The sequence below is a fragment of the Micropterus dolomieu genome, linkage group LG07, assembly GCF_021292245.1.
Source record: "Micropterus dolomieu isolate WLL.071019.BEF.003 ecotype Adirondacks linkage group LG07, ASM2129224v1, whole genome shotgun sequence".
Classification (NCBI taxonomy): domain Eukaryota; kingdom Metazoa; phylum Chordata; class Actinopteri; order Centrarchiformes; family Centrarchidae; genus Micropterus; species Micropterus dolomieu.
The window spans coordinates 19532721-19555230 of NC_060156.1; the positions used below are offsets into that span (position 1 = coordinate 19532721).

At 39.1% G+C, this 22510-nt stretch overlaps 3 protein-coding genes across 3 annotated transcripts; 2 read left to right on the forward strand and 1 right to left on the reverse strand.

Moving 5' to 3' along the window:
- Positions 1 to 1528: 1528 nt before the first annotated feature.
- Positions 1529 to 7311, forward strand: LOC123974386. Its single transcript, XM_046055050.1, has 10 exons — positions 1529 to 1670; positions 1767 to 1834; positions 1931 to 2054; positions 2295 to 2446; positions 2591 to 2733; positions 2862 to 3024; positions 3873 to 3966; positions 4106 to 4184; positions 4880 to 4953; positions 5056 to 7311. Exons 1-10 carry the CDS (start codon positions 1657 to 1659, stop codon positions 6062 to 6064), a joined length of 1920 nt encoding a protein of 639 aa, XP_045911006.1. The 5' UTR covers positions 1529 to 1656; the 3' UTR covers positions 6065 to 7311.
- Positions 7312 to 8096: 785 nt separating this feature from the next.
- Positions 8097 to 14498, forward strand: LOC123973921 (interferon regulatory factor 2-like). Its single transcript, XM_046054303.1, has 7 exons — positions 8097 to 8200; positions 8380 to 8479; positions 11967 to 12146; positions 12252 to 12413; positions 12519 to 12571; positions 12803 to 12893; positions 13287 to 14498. Exons 1-7 carry the CDS (start codon positions 8111 to 8113, stop codon positions 13403 to 13405), a joined length of 795 nt encoding a protein of 264 aa, XP_045910259.1. The 5' UTR covers positions 8097 to 8110; the 3' UTR covers positions 13406 to 14498.
- A 1749-nt stretch (positions 14499 to 16247) lies between these two features.
- Positions 16248 to 22504, reverse strand: cdc42se2 (CDC42 small effector 2). Its single transcript, XM_046053363.1, has 5 exons — positions 22433 to 22504; positions 20356 to 20601; positions 19835 to 19936; positions 19662 to 19740; positions 16248 to 18742 (listed from the first exon to the last, which is right to left on the reverse strand). The coding sequence occupies exons 2-4, from the start codon at positions 20407 to 20409 to the stop codon at positions 19666 to 19668; spliced, it is 231 nt and encodes a 76-aa protein (XP_045909319.1). The 5' UTR covers positions 20410 to 20601; positions 22433 to 22504; the 3' UTR covers positions 16248 to 18742; positions 19662 to 19665.
- Between the last annotated feature and the right edge of the window lie 6 nt (positions 22505 to 22510).

Consider the following 22510-nt stretch of genomic DNA (forward strand, 5'->3'; position numbering starts at 1 on the left):
GTTCTGGCCTGGATTCACCCCACCTCAGGCCTCTTTCATAACCTTGATCTATACCCACAAAACATATACAAAAATATGATTTTTTTTGTTAAAGGGATAGTTAAAATTTTTACCATCAGATGTTGTGCATGACTCACCAAGTGCTATGGATCCTACTACTAGATAACAGTTAAGGTATACCCTTTATGTCTGAGAAGCCAAAGGGTTACTGGGATAGTTTATATAATGTATAACAAATAGTGACTTGTATATCACTAAGGTACACTAAGATTTCTTGTTTCTTTCGTTTTCGTTTTCCTTGCATTTTAAACTCGATTACTTTTTTCTTTTGAATTTAAAAAGCATGGACAGTCAAAACTACTGTTACACTCTGTTACAAAGACTGTTTCTATTTGTCCTACACAGAATTTCAACAAAGAAAGTGATAGAACGGATGAGTGACACATTTTAAATTTTATTTAAAATACACATTTTAAATTTTATTTAAAATATTTGAAATGTTTGAGATAAAAAGCGAGGACAGAAACTTAAAACAAAGTAGATAATTGCCAAACTAACATTCAATCTAATAAACACATTTTACAGCTCATTTCTGTCTTTAACAACTGTAGGAACAAGAAACTTCACTCCAGTTGACTTGCAGGTGCAGGTGATTAGTTTCTAGTAACCGTACAGTAACCACACACCTATGACCCAGGTGTTATTTTTAAATGAATGCAGAAGTATTAAACTCTAATAATAGCAACAGTGTGGCTTAGTTAAAAAGCTCAATACATTGACATTGCTATCAGTCTTGCATAGTGTAGTGTACCATTAGTAATGATGATAGTAAGAAAGTAAGATTTGCTTTCTCCCTGAGAGAGATGAGAAGATATATACCACACTCATGATACCATACTCTACATATAAAGCTAAAGCCAGGAGACACACGAGATTCTACGGCCTAAACACACAAGATAACGTTTTAATTAGCGACAAGCGATAAGTTTGTCTTGATAGATGATTACTGCCAGCCATTTAGATTTTAACCATTTTATATATAGTATAGTGATATATTTTGAAATGTAATGTACAACCTGAATTTTGTTTCCTTTTCCATAAATAAAAACATTTCCTCCATAAGTTGGTGCAGAAACTTTCACCAGAATGCAGGAAATTAAGTGTTTAATGATCAAATTTCCTGGAGGAGGTCCCGCTCATATCTGGGCATTGAGGATTTTTAAAACAGGCTAATGTTTAAGGATCTTTTTGTCTCATTCTCGTGAACCTAATATCGCATATCGTGAATTTTCGCGAATTAAATTAAGTGTCACTTTTCAACAAAATGACGCTCTTTATTCTAAATGTATTTTCGTATTTGTGTTGCTCCACTTGCACAATATTATACTAAAATCTGCTGTTGGCTGAAGTGGGTGTAGTCTATGCCTTCTTTATGACGAAAGAGCTAGGAGTGGGACGCACTTCCCCTGAATTGATAGAGCAGCATTTACAGGAACAGCTTTCCATATCAGGAAGACAGAGAGACTCTCTGTACAGTCTCAGACTGTAGGCTACTTATAAGCACGGAACAAACTACCTTCACTTTCCCACAATATGGATCGTAGCTGAGTTGAGTTGCTTTTGTCGAAGGAAATAAGTGGAATACATCGTTTAAGCATGGAGTTAAAGAGGTAACGTTAATCTAGATCCTTGGAAATCGTCTTTTACTTAAATCAAGTTAGTCGCGTTAAAGTAAAGACAATATCTGCTGTTGTGTTTGCCCTCAGGCGAGTTGGCGATTGGACGTCTCTAATCCTTAAATTAGGATGTATTGCGACTGCATTAGCTGTTTCTGGTACGTATAGTGGACTTGAAGACAGCTTTTTAAATAGTCCATCTATGCAATACCTCATTCTCATAACCACTCTCATCGTAATTCTGTTTCGTGCAGGTGATGATAATAAAACAGGCCAAAATCTTGACTGTACCCACAACTGCACAGACATGAATTGTCAGTTTGAAGCGCAAAACTGTTCTGAATATAATCTGATTCTCCAGAGCAACGACGGGCATGGGTGAGTTGTTTTCATTTAGTTACTGTGTCTCTCTCCAGAGCCAGTGAATTTATAGTGTAAAAATTGTACATTTTTAGCTTAGTTTTGGGTGAGAAATTAATCAAATAAAAATATTTATTTCACAAAAATAGTTCTTTTCAATATTATGTATGTAATATTAAAATCAACTGAATCACTCAAAGAAGCCAGAAATGTAAATGTTCAATATGTTCACATCGTGCTGTATGTTGTATTACACAGGGAGAATCATTGTCTTCTGAAGCAGTGCCACACTGGACTGTGTTGTTGCTCTGTCCAAATGATCCTTGTTCCAGGGGAGACTCATACAGCAACAGTTTGGGAAAAAAGAGGCAAAAAAATTGAGTCCAAAAACATCAGCGTCGCAGACACCAGTAGGTTTACTAATTTAAAATGGAAGTACATAAATCTGCAGCTGCCAAAAATAGATTGTTCCAGAGCCAGAATAAAAGTGACTGGGTTAGGGGTAGGATGAAGGTTAAGAAACTTTCCACTTACTTATCTTTCTTCTACTACAGTGAAGCCCCAAACCCCAACAATCATCTCAGTGAATGAATCCAACGGGAATTTTGAAGTCCGATGGGAGACAAACATGGAGAGCCTTTGTGGTAACAGGTTGAAGGCTTGTGTGACTTACCATAAAAAAGGAGACACAGAAAAAGTAGGTTTGACATAACACTGGGATAATTTGTCCTGGAGATGTAGACATAGTCATGGACATTTGATTGTGTCAGGTTGGTGTATGGTTGCAGAACCCTCCTTTTTATAATTCTTGTTTCTCCATACCAGGTACGAACATGTACACCTTTCAAACTGACAGATGGACTCAATTACTGTGAAATACCTGGTCAACACTTGGAGCCAAGTATGACATATGTGGTCAGCGTGAAAAGCCAATCAAACTTGAGTGGCCTCTTCAGTGACAGCAGTGAAGAGAGGGAATTCACAACCCGTAAGTGTCTTTCTCACAGTCTTTTTTTTTTGTCACTTTTCAAGCAGGAGAATGTATATTTCTTAGACATGATAAGACAGCTTAAATATACAGTGTTAATACTTCACATTCAGCTGTATCACGATAGTGCTGATATCGGCTGCAAGACAAATTTTCCCTCAAAAATTCAGTGCACAGAGGGATGTATGCTGATGCTTCTCTTTTCATAATCAAAACATTTTTCAAAATTTTAATGTATACATTTTGTAGGGGGGGGGGGGCATTTTGCCTTTATTGGACAGCGACACCTGTACATAGAGACAGAAAAGGCGGGAGAGGGAGAAAGGGGATGGCATGCTGCAAAAGGCCCCGGGTTGGAATCAAACCCCAGAGTTTCATAGTATTTTAAACTGCTGTGCGGTGGTTCGGTGTCTGATGTGCTTTCGTATTCTTGGGTCTATTAGCCAAAGTGGTCTCTTCTCTCTCTCTATTCTATATCTATATGTTGCTTCATTCTTATGGGCACACCCATTGTTGCACTCCTGATGAAACCTGATCCATATTTTCATCTAATTTGTCTGTAAACTGTGTGTGATTGTGTGGACATGACTGGTGGATGTTAGGCCCATTTGAATATCTCTAATGAGATGCAGGCACTGAAATCAAAATAAATATTTAATCACTTGACATGCATTATAGAGTATTAATGAATGTGCTATGAGCTGTCATTGTGGATCCTATTGCATTATGATACAAGCCTGGTGCAGATCTAAAGGCAAACACTATGCATTTATCTCTAGTTTATCTCTCTACTGTATGCCATCAAATGGAGTGATTTTAAAACTCACTTTGTATATATTACTTCACAGCTGTGTCCCCTAAAAACCTGCAATTGGCTATCATCATCAGCCTCAGTATTGCTGCAGTCATCATCAGTGGTGCTATATATGGCTGTTATGTAAAGTAAGTCATGCAGATAAAACATTGTTTGGTTTCTCTGTTAGTGAATTATATGTAAGGCTTCTCATTAGATACTGTAACTTCTGTATTGTGTTTATGCGTCATGTGTAATTCTGATATGTATTTGTGCATTTGATTTTAGGTTCAAAACTAAGTGGTGGGACACAGTTGCCAAATGTCCAAATCCAAAACTTCTTATTATGCATCCAAGTGAGCAAGAGGTGAGGCACCCAGAGATGTAAACTTGATGTTGGCCATAATTTAAAAAAACCTGCAGCTAGCTTGTTGCACCTGTTCATTTTACTTAATTACCAATTAACAGTAAAGTTATAATTCTTAAATCATTTATTGTTGCCATTTTTCAGCCATGCATCTTTATTCTGTTATTACTTCTCTATATCGATGTTTTTGTTGTTGGTGTTAGGGTCGGCCATTCACGCACTGGATTTACACATGAGGCATTCACAGGAAACAATGGTGCATGTAATACAGTGCTACCAATATTTTATTTTGGAAAACAACAGCGTGAAGTCAGGTTGCCATTATGACTGACTTGCTCTTTTATTAAAACAACCGGAGTTTGTTTGGCTGCACTGTAAAGCGATACACCAGTTGGTCTTGTGTTGTATTTCAGACAAAGTAGTTGCTCAACAAGTTTTTGCTGTAGTATTAAGCCACAGTTGCTGTTACCCCCAGTAACCATGACTGTTACCAAACCAACAAGTGACATCTTTAAAAAAACTTAAAACCTCCCCAGATATTTAAGATAAGAAACATGAAGAAGTCCAATTTAAAAGTTTTTTAATACACTGCTACAAAGTCAATGTTGAATCTAATGGAAAATAACATTTCTAACCCATTTAACTGAAAATTTTCAGACCTGTTTTTTAAATCATTTTCATTGTCCTTGTTACAGGTCTTGAAGCCTATGCCACCCATCATCTCCTCCATATGTGTTGAGCCCCTAGTTCCAGATGACAACAAACTATGGTTTGTATGGCCTTACTAGTAAATCAACAATACAACACATTGCCTTAAGGATTTCTATGTGATTATATTGGCAGTTTAAGTAACCTGTTTCTCTGTATTCAGGTCAAAGGAGTCACTGAGAGACACCAGCAGTGGGAGCCTTCAGCAAAGCAGTGGAATCAGCACTGGCTCCTCTTGTCTCAGTTATGCGAACACAGAACCTCCTGACATTAAAGCCGTTGTTAAGGACGCCCTTGATAAAGTCTTCCCCAATATCAGCCCTGTATCGCCACTGACCACCAGTCCACTTACAGAATTAAACAAAGAGAGTGGTTTATTCTCAGATTCGTACAACGCTTGTGGTGTCAGAGTTGATGACATTAATTCTGGATCATCTGGCTTTGACAATAAAACCTATTCCATCCTCCTTCCCAGCTGCCAAAATGAGATTATGACACACAGCTCGGAGGTTCAGAAGCAGGCTGAAATACTTTGCGACTCTGGATACCATCCTAGTGAGGGTGTCATTGTGATCTGTCCCTACCAACAGGTACCAGCTTGTCTTCTTGATGATTTACTACCAGTGGTTTCATCTCTTATGACAACAGACTTGTCATATCAGCAGTGCAATGCAGATTCTGGGAGATTTTCACCTGCTGAAGACACCAGTTTGTCCTCCATCTCTAGTGAAACCAACACAACTGCGTCATGTGATCCAATATCCAGAGTTGAGAGCTTTGATGAGGTGGTCATTGGTGCCACAAAGCTAAATGGAAAAGCTGAAGAGGCCATCCTATGTGATGACAATCCCTGCTACAGATGTGTGCCTGCAGGCTTACACAGCTGTCCTCCAGTGGATGATGACTACCAGGCATTTCAAAATCTAGTGGATCATGCCGATCTTTTGTTTTCAGAGACGAGAAGTGTTGAGGGCGAGGAAAATTTGAGCAAATATCCTGAGGAATCATTCATCAACATGCCTCAAAGCTTCTGTGGCCCAGTTGTTCCAGGTTCCATTAATAATGTCCAAGGTGGCCAGTGTCTCTCTGAGCTCCAAAGACCTTTTCCCTCTTTTATCTCTGCTGGCCAGTCTATGCCAGTAATCACTGACAGTGGCTATCAAAGTGTGTAGCGCTTAATTTTCATGCATTCATTTGGCGGAAAATTATGAAGATGAGAGAGAGGATGATCTAATGGACTGTGGGGTTCAAGTCTGACATATGGCTCAAGTGTCAAACTTGGATACAGCAGCAAAAAACTTTCACCTCAAGGTTCATTTAGGAGAACTGTTTTGACATGCTTTCTGTTTGCTATAGTGATTCAAAGAAATCCCAACATTTGTAGCTTAAGAACACTTAATTTCTTTAACTGTGCATAACAGCCGTTGATGTGAAGCATCCATAAAGTTTGTACATAAAAACATTCATGTAAAATTTCTTTCAGAAACCATGTACTTGTTTTGAGATAAAGTTTGAAAAGTGTGCTTGCTGCAAATGCTTGAACAAAACGACCACAGTCAGCTGATGTATCTGTCTCAATCACATTTAGCTCATGGGAAACTGGTGTTGTATTCCTTAGATATTAATGATCTGAGAGGAAAACTGTCTGAAATCATGTGTAACTTCTGTGAAATATAAATCAACAGAAAAGCCATAATTAGATTAGATTAGATTAGATTATTTCAATCTTCCTCAGAGTTTGCTTTGACCAGGGGAGTCATCACAAGGAAATGGCAAATAAACCGAATTTGCCCATTAACACTGAGCCTTTTAAGGGGAAAACATTGACTTAACGCTGTGTCTGAGACAAGCCACAACAATCAGTCATGCTGACTTAGTGCTGTTCTGGGTTGGGAAATTACTTCCTCATAGCTCTTCTCTGGAACTGTTGAGCCACTTCCACAGAAACACAGAAACACACCATCACCATCACACAGTAGATGATACTCATCAAAGCTAACACACTTAATTCAAAGGAACATTCACATCATTTGCAGTGGTGGAAGAAGTATCAGATCCTCTACCTAAGTAAAAGTACTAATAATAGACTGAAAATGTCCTGCATTCAAAATCTTATTTAAGTAAAAGTGTGTAAATATTATCAGCAAAATGTTCTTAAAGTGAAAGTAAACTCATTCTAAAGTAAAATGGTCTTTGATGGTGTTTTACTATTATATTATGATGTTTCTGGATTAATATTACTGCTGCATTAATGCGAATGTTGCCTTTTTCTGCTGTAGATGTTTAAGGTTGTGCTAATTTTGACTGCTTTACATACTGCTGGGTAGTTTAATCTACAACCATGCATTCTATTATATAAGATCATCATATGTTTGTAGTGTCACTGTCCTGTGAAATACACAAATCTTTAAAAAGTGAAGACAGTGTTTTACAATGGCTGTAGTGCTGACAGGCATATACAGTGAGTTATGTACAAAGAATACACTTAATATACAGTAGGCCTACATAGTCATTTCCCATGCTCATCTTATAATGTGACTGTTCACTGCATGTAATATTGTATCACACTGCATGTTCAAGAAATGTGAATGGTGTTAACAGGAGGCACACAAGTTTAAAAGACTGCGCTTGTGTATTTATACAGAATAACAACTGTTTCATATGAATTTCAGAAGTAAAGGTACCTGTTGCAACATGTAAGGTAGCTCATCTGCGAAACACAGCATTAACTCTGCTTCCACCTGGTGGTCTTACATGAATATACATTGTCTCACTGCTGCCACAGTTATCGTCATGTGGAACCACGCGAAAACCATGTAATCGCAAACATATTGGAGCACTGACTATAACCCTGCAGGTGACACATGCATGCCAGAATTAAATGGAACACCCTAATACACTGTATATTCAGCATAAAAACCTGTTCAAGGACCTTCACAGCTCTCTGCTCCACCTCGGTCTGCATTGTATAGCCTGTAGTGTTTCCTGTAATTGGAGGAGCCACTTAAGCTGTGAGGAGGGGTTTTGGAGGAGCATAGCAAGATTGTCATAACTGCAAGGTCTTTGATTGGAAGAATGCAGTGGAGGAGGAAGTGTGTCCCAGAGACTCTGATTTAATCTGAGCTCCTAAGAATTTTTTTTATTGCTGAAACTCCTGTGTAACCGGTGACATATCAGTACTGAACTCCTTTGTGCACACCTCAAGCTTAGACTGCAGCATGCAACAACCAGGCCGGCTGAGGCTGAGGCCATGGCTGGAGGAGCAGATTCAGTCTGGGAGGTATCCAGGAGTCAGCTGGCTGGACCAGGTAGACCACTCCATCTCACCCTCATCCCATACCATACACACGCATACAGACCTAGGTGCAAAAGGTTTTGTTGAAAATCACCTTGGGCAACGTTCAGAGAAATAAAGCATGAATTAATGAAATGCTTTTGGCAACAATGGAACCAATTCAATGCCCTTTTATTGTACTTTATGCTACAGTCAGCGAGAATCTTCCAAATTCCATGGAAACATGCCGCTCGTCATGGCTGGAGTATCGACCGAGATGCTACACTCTTCAGGAGTTGGGCTATGCACACAGGTATGAGCCCCACACAGTTACAAATGCGTTTTTTTTCCAGATGGTTGGTCCCCTGGTCAATTTGACTAGTTGTTTGTATTGACTGCTCTTATTCTATCAATCTAAAACCTGAAAGCTTGTGTTACATTCTTTGCTGAAGCTTTGATGCAAAGCAACAAATTACTAAAACCACAGTTAAAAAAGCTTATATTTGTGATCAGTCACCGCACTACAGCAGGGCAAAATGGCTAAAATCAATACCATGATATTAATGAAAATATTTTTATGATTAACCTGCATTCCACTAATGCGTTCACACAAGTATGTATTTGCAATTTGAATTTGCATGTAATAATATTATTGTAACAAATCAACAAACAATCATGTTAAGTTATCCCTCAGCCCTGCATATTAAAGTGATGTGTTTCTGGAATAAGTAGGCCTTATGTTGTTAAACATTCTTCACTGCCTGTTAAGAGTCTATATACAAGACCTCTTGCCTCACCTTGTATTTTACATTAATTTTCCAGTTTTACGGCTTGTCCTGGCATCCTGGCGGTGGACAGTCCCAGGTTCAATTCTGGCCAGGGATCTGTCAAGACTGGTTTTACTGGATGACTTTATTAATGAAAAAAAAATTTCTTAAAACCATAGACTAATCCTCAGTACATAATTTTAATTTTTACATAATTTAAAAGTAATGTTTCTAAATGCTAGCTAAAGTTGTGCAGCTACAGTGGCACTTGGCTATTTTCACTTAATTTAAAAATGTTGAAAAAATGTTTCCTGCTTAATAGAAGTATTTCCAGAGAAGAGCAGCCTCAGGTGTATCACTCAGTCAATGCATTTCTAGATCTACCACATTCCCAGGTTGACAAATACACAGCAACCATAAATAACAACAGTGTGTGCCAAACAAATCTCAGGAGCAGACACTTTGATCTCAGTCTACTTCATTTAACTCCCCTGCAATGACAGCTCAATGCCAAACTGAATTCAGAGGAACAAAAAGATGATTGGTCGTTTCATGTGGGTTTTTAGGGTGTGCAAACGCTGCACATTTACAATTTTTCAAATGCAGTTGCCCCTGCTGATGCCTAGATTTGTATTTATATTTGAGGTGCAAAGTTCACAAGGCATGTAACACTCTGTCAAGTGCAAATCCTTTCTAATAATCCACTCAGTTCATTTAATGGTTACCCTCTCATAGGAATGAGGAAATTTTGAAAAAATAATCTGTGTCAAATTACTGATTACCTGCTTATAGTAATCATACAAATAACATGGAGTGATTTGTTTTGCTTTCTTGTTGATTACGTTGTGTCCAGAATATACACTTAATTCAAATTCATAGATTATAATATAATAATAATTTAATAATCTTCTTCTGTAAATCACTTTTGTTTCATAATCTCATAACCAAATGTTTCGTTAATCTAATTTCTTGATGTTCTGAGTAACGAGATGAGTAAAGTCATTGTACACACACACGCACACACATCGCATCACGTCACTCCAGTCTTGGGAAAGTCATGCTTTATGACTGTATCTGCATCACATCATGGGAAAGCTCCAGTTCAGTTGCTGTCAATGTGCAGGGCGATCGTATTGCTGTCAAAGTACAACAGGACGACTCTTCACAAGATCATATTCAGCAGTTAAATATGTATGGATACAACGTATAAAGGGGTATGTTCGAAATTTCAGCTCAATATTGAAGAGATTTTAATTAAACAAAATGATTATAAAGTAATAATGTAAAGTATATAACTGAACCATCAATTAAGAAACAAAAAAGGATTAACAACAGTGGGAGGTTGCAGCATGTGTATAGTAAAGCTGGTGCTACCTGTGCTCCTTTTCTTCCTGTCAGTCTTTGTCTGCTGTAAATGATCCATAGTACAATATCTTACGCTCCAGTGATTTTCACTGAGATCCAATTCACACTGTGGTGCTAAATAGGACAAGAGACTCACACTGGATAAAGTAACTTGACTGTATAGTCATGATGGTCTGTCAGCTGGTAATAGATAATGTTTTACTCAAATGCAGCAGCACAGTTTAAGCTGTTACAACATTGTTTGAGAATAAAAATAAAGCGATAAATCCTACCCAGAGGTTGTTGTTCTCATCAAAACATATTGCTGTTGGATTGAGCAAATTCAACCCTTTTCAGGTTCAGGTTTATTTAGTCTATAAAGAATAACTTATAGGTGTCCAGTAGATCCCTGTGCAGTTAGCCAACACAGTTGATCCAGAGCTGATGATGTAAAAATCATGTTAATTTGGAAAGCTGTAAAAGCCTTCTGCAGCTTGCCCCAATCCATGTTTTACTGCGCAAGTCTGTGCAATGGAGGTGATAAGTGCAAAGTTATGAGAAATGAGGTTTGAATATACCTGGATTTTCCTTTAACATGCCCTGAATATCTTGTTTTCGCCAAACTTCTCACCTTGCTGCAGTGATGCACAGGAGTACTCCAGGAATGGAGTAATTTCTATTTAAAGGACTCGGCACGTTTTTTCCAGGAAAATCCAAAGGATGTGGCGTTTATGCATGCTCCCGAGTGCCTTTCACTCCTCTACAATATTAACAGTGCACAATACGAACTGCTTAGAAATGGAGTCTGCTAATGTCAACCAACGACCAGAACCCAACACAAAGTCAAAGCTAAATTACTGCAAAGCTTGTTAAATCAATTGTAACATTGTGGTTTTAGCTGGCTAATGTTAGCTTCTTGCTAATGCAGACAAATTGCAAGCTAGCTATGGCCATTCAGACCCCTGGGGCTGATCTCGCTGGTAGATTTACTGGCATGCTGTTGCTGGTTGCTGCTGTTGCGGCACGGCCGGCGCCGGAACCATGCAGCATGGCTGGGTTTGCAGCTAACTGGCTAACCTTAGCTCGCTAGCAAAATACTGTGTGCATAATCAAGGAAGACGCATCTCTCTCGCTCGCTCTCTTAGGTCCAAACTGGGTTAGATTAGCTCTTATCCTGGCTCTCTTATGTGGTGTTTGGTCCGGCTGGTCTGGCTAGATAGTTGGAAGATGCCATGGACAATGGTTGTGTCAAGTACTGCTGCACTTAATCCAGTCCCTGCCCTTTTCTGACACTGATGAGTGTATTTCTGTCGTAGGCTCATATCTGCTTTCTACTAGCCAAGAGCGAAACAAGGCAGGGGCCAACTATCTAACTGAAGTTGGCTGTATCTTGGCTCTTCGGCATGGGTCTGGTGTTAGTTGCTTAGTGGCATTGGCTGATGGGGTGATTTGCAAACAGCAAGGTAGTCAGTGTCATGGAAATACAGGTCCAAATAAAATACAGGAACATTACAGACAGTAACATCATTCTAAAAATGATTGTAATTTATTTTCCAGAATTCAGCATTCAGTCAACTGGCGCCCTATGATGATACTCGCTCAAGCCTAGTAAATAGGGACCTAACCCAAAAACCAAGAACAAATACACACACAAAGACCCATGTTTGTCTCTGCACTTGCTCACTTCAGGGCGGTACTATCCAGGCAAAGACAAGCCAGATCCCAAGACATGGAAGGCAAATTTCCGCTGTGCCTTGAATTCTCTGCCTGATATCTGTGAGCTGCAGGAGCACAGCAAAAAGAGAGGCAGCAATGCCTACAGAGTCTACAGGATGCTGCCAAGCACACAAACACACAGACGTAGGAGAGGTAAGACACAGCGTTAAAATGTATTTGTCAGTTTAAAAGTAAACATATTCTGACATTTTCAAAGACAGACCTCATGTGTGACAGTGCTGTCCTCGGCTCTCTCAGGACTGCGGTTGTTCAGCAGGCCCCGAGAAAGACAGGTGGGCTTAGGCGATGACACATACGCCATGCACACTCGGCAACCCGCAACAACTAGACCCGTTTCAGACACACCACAGAAGGTGGAGACCCCCGCAGAAGACACATTTGGCAACATCCAAACACACGGTGAGACGGTTGTTGTCAAAGTGTTTTGTTGTTGTACTGTCTGTTGATTATAAAAGACGTTGCCTCTGCAGCCTGGTAATCATGATAGTTACTGATTTTGTGCAGGGATGTGGGAGGCCAAAGCAGAGGACCAGGAGCAGAATGAGGCTGTGTTTAAGGTAATAGACCTTTAATGTACTGACTGACAAAACACAATGAATTTTGGTTTTCTGACCAAACTTTGTGAAGGTTACTCTCTCACATCCTAGAAACGAGATAGAAAAGCATGTGATGAAATTGCATCCTATTTGACTTAACTGCTTAGAGATGAGTTGTATATTCCTGGGGTGCAGTTTGGGTTGTGCAGGTGGTGTCTGACTGACTGACTGTAGGTATTTGGTCTCCCATAGTTGATGGACCACTTAAGCAGCGCTGATCTCTGGAACCAAACTGGGGAGCAGAGAGGATGGAGAACACACACACTGTGGGACCACTGGCACTGTACGACACTGTAAACCTTATATATTTAAACAGTTTGTGCATTTGTGTATATTAAGACTGTCCTTGACTTCGTACAGTTTTTACTAGCAGTTTTATGATTTCTTCAAATAATCGATTCATTTAGTTAATTAAAGAATGGTATCTTCATGGCTGATTGAAGACAAAATGTGGATTTTGTGGACTTGAGGGAGAAAATTATTGTGAGAAAGACAGCACATCTTTCTTAGTTGACCAAGCCACAAAAGAAATGTTTGTGTGTGTGGTATGAGTGTGAATAATCACATGCTGCAGTTGTAAAACAATATAAAATCACAATTCAGTTAGATAAAGCTTAGAGTTCCCATCTGTTTCTGTCTTTGCATGTGTGTTTCAGTGCTGTTTTGTGCTCCTCAGGTGCTGGTGATGATAACCAGTACTCTCTACACACGGAGAACTACAGCGATCTGTTTGGTCCAAACTACGTCAAGGAGCTTTCCGATTGGTCCACATATCAGCCAACACTGATGCCATAGCTGTGCGCTAACAGCCTATCCTGCAGCTCTTTGTGTTTACCACATACTTGAGAAAAAGCATTCCCCCCCCGCTCCAGGCTTTCTTGCTAACCTTTTGCTGATTTCCTCCTGCTGTCTATCTGCTCAGCTGACTGCTGAAACCCAGAGAGGGGGAGCAGACAGAGAATATTGCTCTGTCAGTCAAAGGAGCAGGCGGTCATCCTCTCTGCTGAGCATGCTGAGGTGAAGATCCTGTTTCAAGCCAAGCTTTACCTCTGTCACCATCACTTGGGTTCACTATGGTTCAGTGCCTCAAACTCACTGAAATGACACCAAGCTCACACCACAGCTTACAGAGTAAACAGATCTAATTTCGCTTCACTGCAGGATCAGTTATTGCTCTACGGTGTCTTTGAGTTTTACTGGATGTTTAGCCAACACACAGTAAATGAAGTGCAGGATAAGTGGCTTTCAAAGTTTGCAGATTTGTGTTTGTTTGAGTGGAGTTCAAGACTCATGCTTTGCTATCGTACACAGTAAGCTCACTCAAGTTGCAATAAATGCAGTATACATATATATTTTTAGTCCGTATATATACATTTGATTCCTATACCTTTTTGACTTTGGTTGTACCAATTTTTAAGATTTCTCAGAGATACTCATGATCATTTTGTATATTATATTTTTTGGGGGCATCGGATGGTGCAATTTGTTGTGTGTGATATTGTAAAATGTGTTATGTGTTTGTTTTGTATTTTCAAAAATAACTCTACATTTACAAAATGTAAAAGCAGCTAAAGCACACACACCTTGTTGGGAGCCTTTACATGCCGTATATATATGTGCTTGTTTGGTGTGTTCGCTTGACATTTTATTTTTAACAAAAAATGTTTCCCAAGATATTTCCCCTTTCATCTGAATCCTGTAAAAACATTATGGTAATTGACAGAACAGCTCAGAAACATGGAGTGTTACAGATTGTCTTGTCTTTTTGGCACTTCAATAAAATCTATAACCTGCAGGGGGAATAAATCATATTTGGTATAATTCACTGTTGTTATGATCACACCGAAATCAATCCTCCACTGAATTGATGTGATAAATAAAAAAAGCTTACCTGTAACATGCTTTTATGGTTTATTGATTTTTAAAGATTTGTGCATTTTAAAATTTTCAGAAAGATATTTTAAAAGCCCAGATCCTTCAAAGAAGGTGAAAATGTCCTGTGTGAATTGCTCTCTTGAGATCATGTAACAGCAATCAATCAGGTTGAGGTCAGGACTTGTTGGTGTATTTTCTTCTGCTGAAGCCATTCTGTTGTTGATTTACTTCTGTGCTTTGGGTCTTTGTCCTGTTGTATCACCCATCTTCTGTTGAGCTCCAATTGAAAACATTCTCATTTTTTCCCGTTTATGATAGCAACCCTTCCAGGCCCTGAGGCAGCCCCAAACCATACCTCACAGTTGGGAAAATGTTTTCATGTCGGTGTGCTGTGTCTTTTTTCCTCCTCCTTCCTGAGTCTTCAGGTGACACTCTAGGATCCTTCTTAAACTCATTGAGCATTCTGCTCTGTGCTCGTCATCTCTGCAGGACGGCCACTCATGGAGAGTAGAAACAGTGCTGAACTTTTTCCATTTATAGACAGTTTGACCCTTTCCAGCTTCATGCAAGTCAAAATTAAAATTGGTGTGTTTTTTATAGGGCAGAACAGCTCCAACCAACACCTCCAATCTCGTCTCTTTGATTGGACTCCAGGTTGGCTGACTCCTGACTCCAATTTTTGGAGAGGTCATTAGCCTAGGGGTTCGCATACTTTTCCAGCCTGCACTGTGACTGTTTACACAGAATGTTGAATAAAAACATGAAAACATATAATTATGTCGCTGTATAATTATGTAATAATTATAATCATATAATTATCTCAAACAAGTCTGCTCATTCTCCTCTGACCACTGCCATCAACTAGACATTTTGGTCCACACAACTGCCGCTCACTGGATATTTTCTCTTTTTTTTTTTTTCGGATCGTTCTCTAGAGATGGTTGTGTAAGAAAATCCCAATAGATCAGCAGTTTCTGAAATACTCAGACCAGCCCTTCAGGCCCAAACAACCATGCCACGTTCAGTCACTTAAATCCACTTTCTTCCCCATTCTGACACTCAGTTTGAACTTAAGCAAGTTGTCTTTACTACGTCTGCATCCCTAAATGCATTGAGTTGCTGCCTTGTGATTGGCTGATTACCTATTTGTGTTACACAACTAAACAGGTGTACCTAATAAAGTCGCCGTATTTACACGCTATTTTCATGGTAGATATTTTGACTTATCAGAAACACAGATGCAACTAATAACACTAATAGTAGCTTTGTTCCTTTGAAGTGTCACAATGCCACGCCAGCGTGTCAACAGGCACAATACTATGGCCTTGAAGACTTGCATACCTGAATGTAATGCAGCCTGTAATTACACATGCTTTTCCTGATAAATGCAGCTGAATGTCTAATAAAAAATCATTTTGAAATTTATAGATACAAGTTACTTTTATAGATTACGCTGATGAAATACAACTCATTGTCAAGATTAAACCAGTGATTCCCAAACTATTTGGCTTGTGACCCTACACATTGACACAACAGTATCAACAATCTAATCACAGGGCCATTTTTCTGCAGAATGGATAATTTTCAGTTAAAGTTTTTCCTAAGTGGGATAATGTAAACAGGACATTTACTTGCAGTGGAGTATTTTTACAATGCTATACTTATACTTTTAGTTCTGTGAAATAAGCTCAACCCCACCCGTTCTCACCCCCCATACATGTGGTGGTTTGCCCCAATGAAAACATGAAACACATGCAGTTGGTCAAGTATCAACATTGAACATTTATTTCTCCTTTTTTAATCCTGAAAACTGCAGAAAAAGACAGATGAATTTCCCTTCAAGTGGGAACTACATATCAGGCAGTTCCTGAGAAACAAACAAAAAAAACAACAACAAAAACACTACTCCAACTGCCTTCCCAGGAAGATTATACAAGAAAAGTAATCAAAAATATGTATGACCCTGAATACATATAAACCATGGATCCATTCCTTTTATGTTACGTATTTACAGTATGATCATAAAATAAGTTCTATGACAGGAATCCCATAATTTTTTTAAGTCACATTCAACCAGTCCACTAGCACAGCCTGCTGGTCACATAATATACTGCAATCCTGTTGTCTGCACATTACTACAGCATTTAGCCCAGAGCTGGAAAAAACAAACTAGTCTACACATACGTTGAGCTCTTTTCACAAAGGATTTTACTACAGCTAACATTTAAAGAGGATGAGATATGAGATCTCTGAAAATATTTTAGCCCGATGAATCACATTATTAAAATCTGTAGGTGAATGTTGGGAAAGTGGTTTTAAGGCTATAAATGATTTTACAAATGTGACTGTATCAATTAGGTATTTTCTGTCAGGTGTTTCATGTTGTCTGGTACCAGCACCAAATATGGAATTCTTGTATCATATACAGTATAACGACAGCACTCATTTAACACCAATCTACACAGACTTTTGCTTGACTTAACAATACAACCACATTCTTTTGTTGGAATAGTTATGATCATACGATGTACATGGAGGACGAATACTGTGTGCATTGATAGATCCAGGCCTGCTGGTTTGATTTATGAGCAGAGTGTACACCTTTATGTAACTGTATATTCACACTGCAGGCTGCTCCGTCAATATCTGAAATTTTTATCAAGGTGTTTTCAACGGAGCCTGGATCAGAAATTTGAGTATGTGTGACAATACTGAGGGACGAAAATGTTCCAGCCAGTCAAAGAAAAAAAAAGGGACCACAAAGTGTGTTCACTATTACAATTGACAACCAGTGTAATCAGGCAATAAGAGCTCACTTGAGAAGAAAATTAGATCTCCTTGGAAAAGGAGGGGGAAAGTTCTGCTCACACAGAATAACTGTCAAACTTGGAATAATGTAATGAAATTTATATTTAGGGTCAGAAGGGGGATTTAATACATTTAGTACTTTTTAAATGTTTTTTTGACAAAATAATGTTTACATCACATGAAAACATCTTTAAACACTGAAGCAACTTAATCACTCGCTTACACACACACACACACACACACACACACACACACACAGCTACAAAGGTGGGTCACATTGGGCAGAATGCCATTTAGTAAGCTGTCTGTCAGCTCTATGAGGTCCGACGGGACAAAATCATGTCTGCCCAAACTGAGGGTGCCCAAAGGAAAAAAATAATAAAAAGATGATATATTCTTTTTAAATCAAGAGAAATACTCTAAGAAGTCATGATAAGACACAATGTGTAACACAAAGTGTGCTGAAATAAGGAACAGCAGTTCGAACTAGCTTACAGAAAGGATGTGATGGACATACAATAGGTAAACTACAAGGTTTGAGAATACTGCTGACTTAAGTCAAACCTGACCCATTGGTGCAGGTGTTTGCAGTGGTGATTTGGATACTACTACTACTGTTGGTACACAAGCCTTGAGAAGAAAATACATATACAAAAAACAAGAATCTTCTTGAAACCACTAAGCTCAGTATTTGCAGCATCAAGCTGCCAAATGACACTAGTAAAACAAATAACGAACATGACTTCAGAAGGCAGATTAGGAAGTTCATAGTTTATTAAAATTCTATATGGTTCGATCTAAATGAGTATAAAATTAAAAAAAAAGTTGAAATCAATGCAAAATTCCTAAGCAAGTGTGAGTGTACAATGTATGGTCCAGTGTACTCTACTCATTTCAAGTTTATTACGAGACAGCAATCTTCAACCCTGAAAGCAACTCAGAATGAGTATTTCTCAGAATAAAACCATGAAAGCTTTTTGCCTTGCTCCCTCTACCTGTCCTTTGATAAACCTCTGAGAATAAAGAAGGAAACTGAATGTTCCAAATCTCCAGTGTGGCCCAGCCACCATGAGGTCCGTTAACAAATCAGATAATAAATACAGGCATCCAAATGAGCTACAACAGCGAATAGATTTCTAAACTATTTTCCTCATGCACACACACACACACACACACACACACACACACACACACACACACACACAAGCATTCATCTGACTGAGATTGTGAGCTTTCTAAACCCTCTTATCTACTCTTAACAGTTACTCTTTACAGTGCAACAGTATGGCAGCAAATGGATAGCAGTGCTTTCATAAAAAAAGGAATGGAAAATAAAAATATATACAACATTATGGAAAAGCAGTAGTTTCATCTTTTGGTCCTGCATCCATTATAGACAGAACTGCTTCCTCATATCAACAACAGTAGTTTCCACAAGTATGTGAAGGGCTGCAAGGGGCGAAACAAAACAAAAAGGAACAAAAGTTAGGATCTCAAATGATACTGATGAGTGGGGGTGAGCCCAATCACACAATTTTACCATCAAATCTATAAGCACAGTTGGTCAAAGTTTGAAGGACATTCGCTCTTTGAGAGTGAACAGGCTTGAGTGTATCATTTGGGCTGTTTAGGCAGTGAAATTAACAGTGAAAGTGACCGTGGCAACATCCAGTGGGAGTTTAAAAACAAGGCGGGGGGGGGGAGCAATAACAGTTAACCAGTTGACTGAGGCCAGTAGAAAGCAGAAGATCCCATTCAGGCCAGTGTTCAAAATTAAATGTACACAAAGTCCCCTCCCTTACTAATGAAAAAACAATAAATTTTACTGACAGCTGAGTCACCGTCACAAGGAAAATGGAAGTGGTTATCAGCGCAGCAAAGCTAATCAAGAGGAAAAAGGACATTCACTCCTTCGTGGTGGGGGGGATGAATTATTTCAAACCACACAAGTGTACATGGCTCAGTAGAAATATGTGCTGGTGTGAGGCATTTCACCAGACAAGCTCACGGTTTGGTGTAAGCATGATTTGCCGTCATTTCTTATGACACAGAATGGGTGGAGTCAAGTCAGCCACTTTCAGCTGAAGATGTTGTCTGGAAAGTCTCCAAATTTCAATACCGGTGTTCTTTCTCAACAATAAAATGTGTTAAAGCTAGCAGTGAGCAGTGTTTATCAAAAATGCTCTGTTAAATGCTGCAAATAAATATTTTTTGCATTTTTAGACCTCAGTTTTACATGTGAAATCTGTTTTAATTAAATTTTCCCTCACAAACAAACATGACCTTTTACCAGCCAGAAATATTTGCATAAAACAAGCTTGGGGTAGTGAAAATTCTGCGGCTGGAATAGAAAAAAAAAATTGCTCACCTGGTTACAACTGAGAACCTTCAGACCCACCATGCACGTAACCCCCTTTAGATTTCATCTGGGCCTGAACAAGGTCCACCTACAAACATCAAGGTGCAAAATGTTAGCTCACTGAAAACACATTTGCTATACTCTTTTGGTTGAATATTCTGTAAAGAGGACATAAAACTTACTGATGCCAATCCCAGACCCATGTCCCCTGAGCCTACATGTGTGGTGTGAACAAAGTTTGTCGGTTCCCCGATCATGGAGCGGTCGATCCGTCGCCGCCGTTTCTGTGTGAGAATGTAAAAGAGGTAAACAGCAGCTGAAACACAGCCTACTCGTCCCTTTCCTGTCTGTCTTCTGAAACTCTGCGCAGTGGAGGCACAGCTGAGACACAGGTCAGCGTTCATAGTTATTTGTATCTTATCTGATAGTAGACAGACTGGCTGGCTGATTACAATAAGGTACAAAATAAATCTAACTGAATCTGAGATTAGAATGAGGTTAGCTTGAGGCCCTGCCACGTTCCCATTTCATTAATCTAGAAAAAGAGGATATAATATATTTTGTCAGACATGACATATGAAACAGTGTTTTTAATTTAAAAATCTGTCTAAGACTAGTGAATATGCACCAGAGACTACTGCTCTGTTTATTAACCTATATTCTAGCCAATTCAATTTGTCTACCAAGTTATCTTCATACTCACCGGTTGTGGCTGCTCTGCAATGCAGCAACTGAAACAAACCCAGAACTCAGTCATTCTGAGGCAGACGAAGAAGCCACAGCAGTTTCCTCTCTCACTTCAGACGACTCTCTGCGTCTGTCTTCCTGTTCAGTGCTACCAGAGCCAACAAACACACGCCGGAAACTGATGACAGACACAGACCACTGGTTTATCCCGGGGTAAACTGTTGGCACAAGAACTATTCTCCCAACACGGGACAGCACACTCCTGTCAACATGTGAAAGGTGAATAAGAAAACAAATAAAACAACATTTCCACCACTGTATACAGACGTACTATGAAAAATTAGTCATCCTTGTCGAGGTTTTCCTGTGTAAAAGTTGCCGTGTACTAGCTGATAGCACCAATTTGCCACTGCCTTCACTAAAAGCAGGTCTCTCCGATTCCCACAGTTAATGAGGTCAAACTTGTTGGGAGAGACACTGGAGCACATATAGTTATTTTAATAAAAATACTTCTATTTCATCCCCTCCCAAATAACTGCTGTTACACACATTGTCTGTACATCCATTTCAGGTATTTTGACGTTCTCATACAGAGTAATAAGCTATACAACATGAAAAACTTAAATCTAAAGCAATATGGTGTACAAATGCAAATATTTGTACAATACTGTACAGGTCTTAAGGTGAAATCTTAAAATGGAAGAAATGAGGTCAGCGTGTAGTGAGTGTTTCAATGTGGGATCCTGAGCAGTTACCTACTATGAAACAAAAAAGTTGTCCAAGTGATCTATAGGTTTCACTTCTCCTTTTTTAAGTCATCTCTTGCGGTAAACAACAAAGTATTGGATCAGAATAATCTGCCTATGTTTCTGTGTTTGTCGTGCTGCTTTTAGCACTGCAGCTTTAAGTTATCCATTTTAATTTTGTATCTACCTGGAGCTGAAATGACCTAGAGGCTTATTTCAATAAGGGGTCAGACAAGCAAATGTGGAAAATACAATTTGGTGCATCATCTGACAAAAAGACTGAAATTGCTTATGTTGTTAATACTTAACATTTCATGTAGTGTGACTGCTAAATATCCTGACATCATTGGTGAGAAATGACTCAAGATGACACTTTTACTTTCAGGAAATTTAAATACCTGAACCAAGACACAAAACACAATAAGAACAGCAGAAGAAATGTAGGTTGTGTTTGGCGGAAAGACGGATTTAACTGAATTGTAAGGCTATCCAAAACAGTTTCAGGATTTTAGATTTTAGAAGTTTGACTGAACAACAGCAGGATCACGTATTTCGAGATATGTCATGTCAGTGAATTTAATGTTTTGCTGTGCATAACTTTATTTGGTAGCATAAAAAAGAACAGGATCAGCCCCCCCCCCAAGGCATTATTGCTGTCAGGCAGAAGGTAACAGGAGGATCAAATGACCTGCCAAATGCATAGAACTCGCTGACCAAGTAGATTTCCTCATTTCTAACTCTGGCTGACATCCCCATCGCTGACACCGGCTGCACGCCATACAGGTGAATCATCTATCATCATGTGCCAGAGGACGAGTGCTTAATGTTGATCTTAATGACTCTGCTGAGATGCTTAAAAAGATCACTGTCTCTGCCTCTGATCTCGGATTACACGGACGCAATCAGTATTTACAAACAAATTAACGTTATGTAACTTCGCTGCGGCAAAGGCGCTCTTGTTCAAATGGCGAGTCCGAGCTAAAATCACAACTGGGTGCAGTCCAGTGTAGTTAACGTTACTAGTGAGATCCCAGTGTCTAACAATTGATTTAGATTAAATTGCTTTAGTAGAGCGGGGTCGTTGCCTGCAGCGAAACAAGCGTTAAGTTAGCATTTTCAGCCGCTGACAGAGCTAGCCCACAAGCTAATGTTCCCTAGCCCGCTAAGAGCAGCAGGTCGGTGTTTCTTCTCCCACTGACAGCTGGCTAACTAGGCTAACTGAGCCCGTTTTCGAAAGTGGGACTTCAACGTTCAACAAAAACGAAATGTGAAACAAATGAATGTTAACTTAACTGTTTAGTAAACCTATTCACAAGAGTTATTATAATTGTACGTGAATAAACTTACCAGATGGCGGACCGTTTACCGAAGAAAGAACGTAACGACCGACTGAAAGCTAAAGAATGCAAAAAAAAAAAACCCCAA

Bases quoted from the DNA above. Each gene is read 5' to 3' on its own strand.
- cdc42se2 (XM_046053363.1), bottom strand. From the start codon at position 20,409: ATGACTGAGTTCTGGGTTTGTTTCAGTTGCTGCATTGCAGAGCAGCCA. The intron at 19,937-20,355 runs GTGAGTATGAAG...ATTCTCACACAG, and splicing joins TTGCAGAGCAGCCACAACCG to AAACGGCGGCGACGGATCGA. The intron at 19,741-19,834 runs GTAAGTTTTATG...TGATGTTTGTAG, and splicing joins TGGGTCTGGGATTGGCATCA to GTGGACCTTGTTCAGGCCCA.
- LOC123973921 (XM_046054303.1), top strand. From the start codon at position 8,111: ATGCAACAACCAGGCCGGCTGAGGCTGAGGCCATGGCTGGAGGAGCAG. The intron at 12,147-12,251 runs GTAAGACACAGC...CGGCTCTCTCAG, and splicing joins AACACACAGACGTAGGAGAG to GACTGCGGTTGTTCAGCAGG. The intron at 12,572-12,802 runs GTAATAGACCTT...GGTCTCCCATAG, and splicing joins AGAATGAGGCTGTGTTTAAG to TTGATGGACCACTTAAGCAG.
- LOC123974386 (XM_046055050.1), top strand. The intron at 2,734-2,861 runs GTAGGTTTGACA...TCTCCATACCAG, and splicing joins AAAAAGGAGACACAGAAAAA to GTACGAACATGTACACCTTT. The intron at 4,185-4,879 runs GTGAGGCACCCA...TCCTTGTTACAG, and splicing joins TGCATCCAAGTGAGCAAGAG to GTCTTGAAGCCTATGCCACC.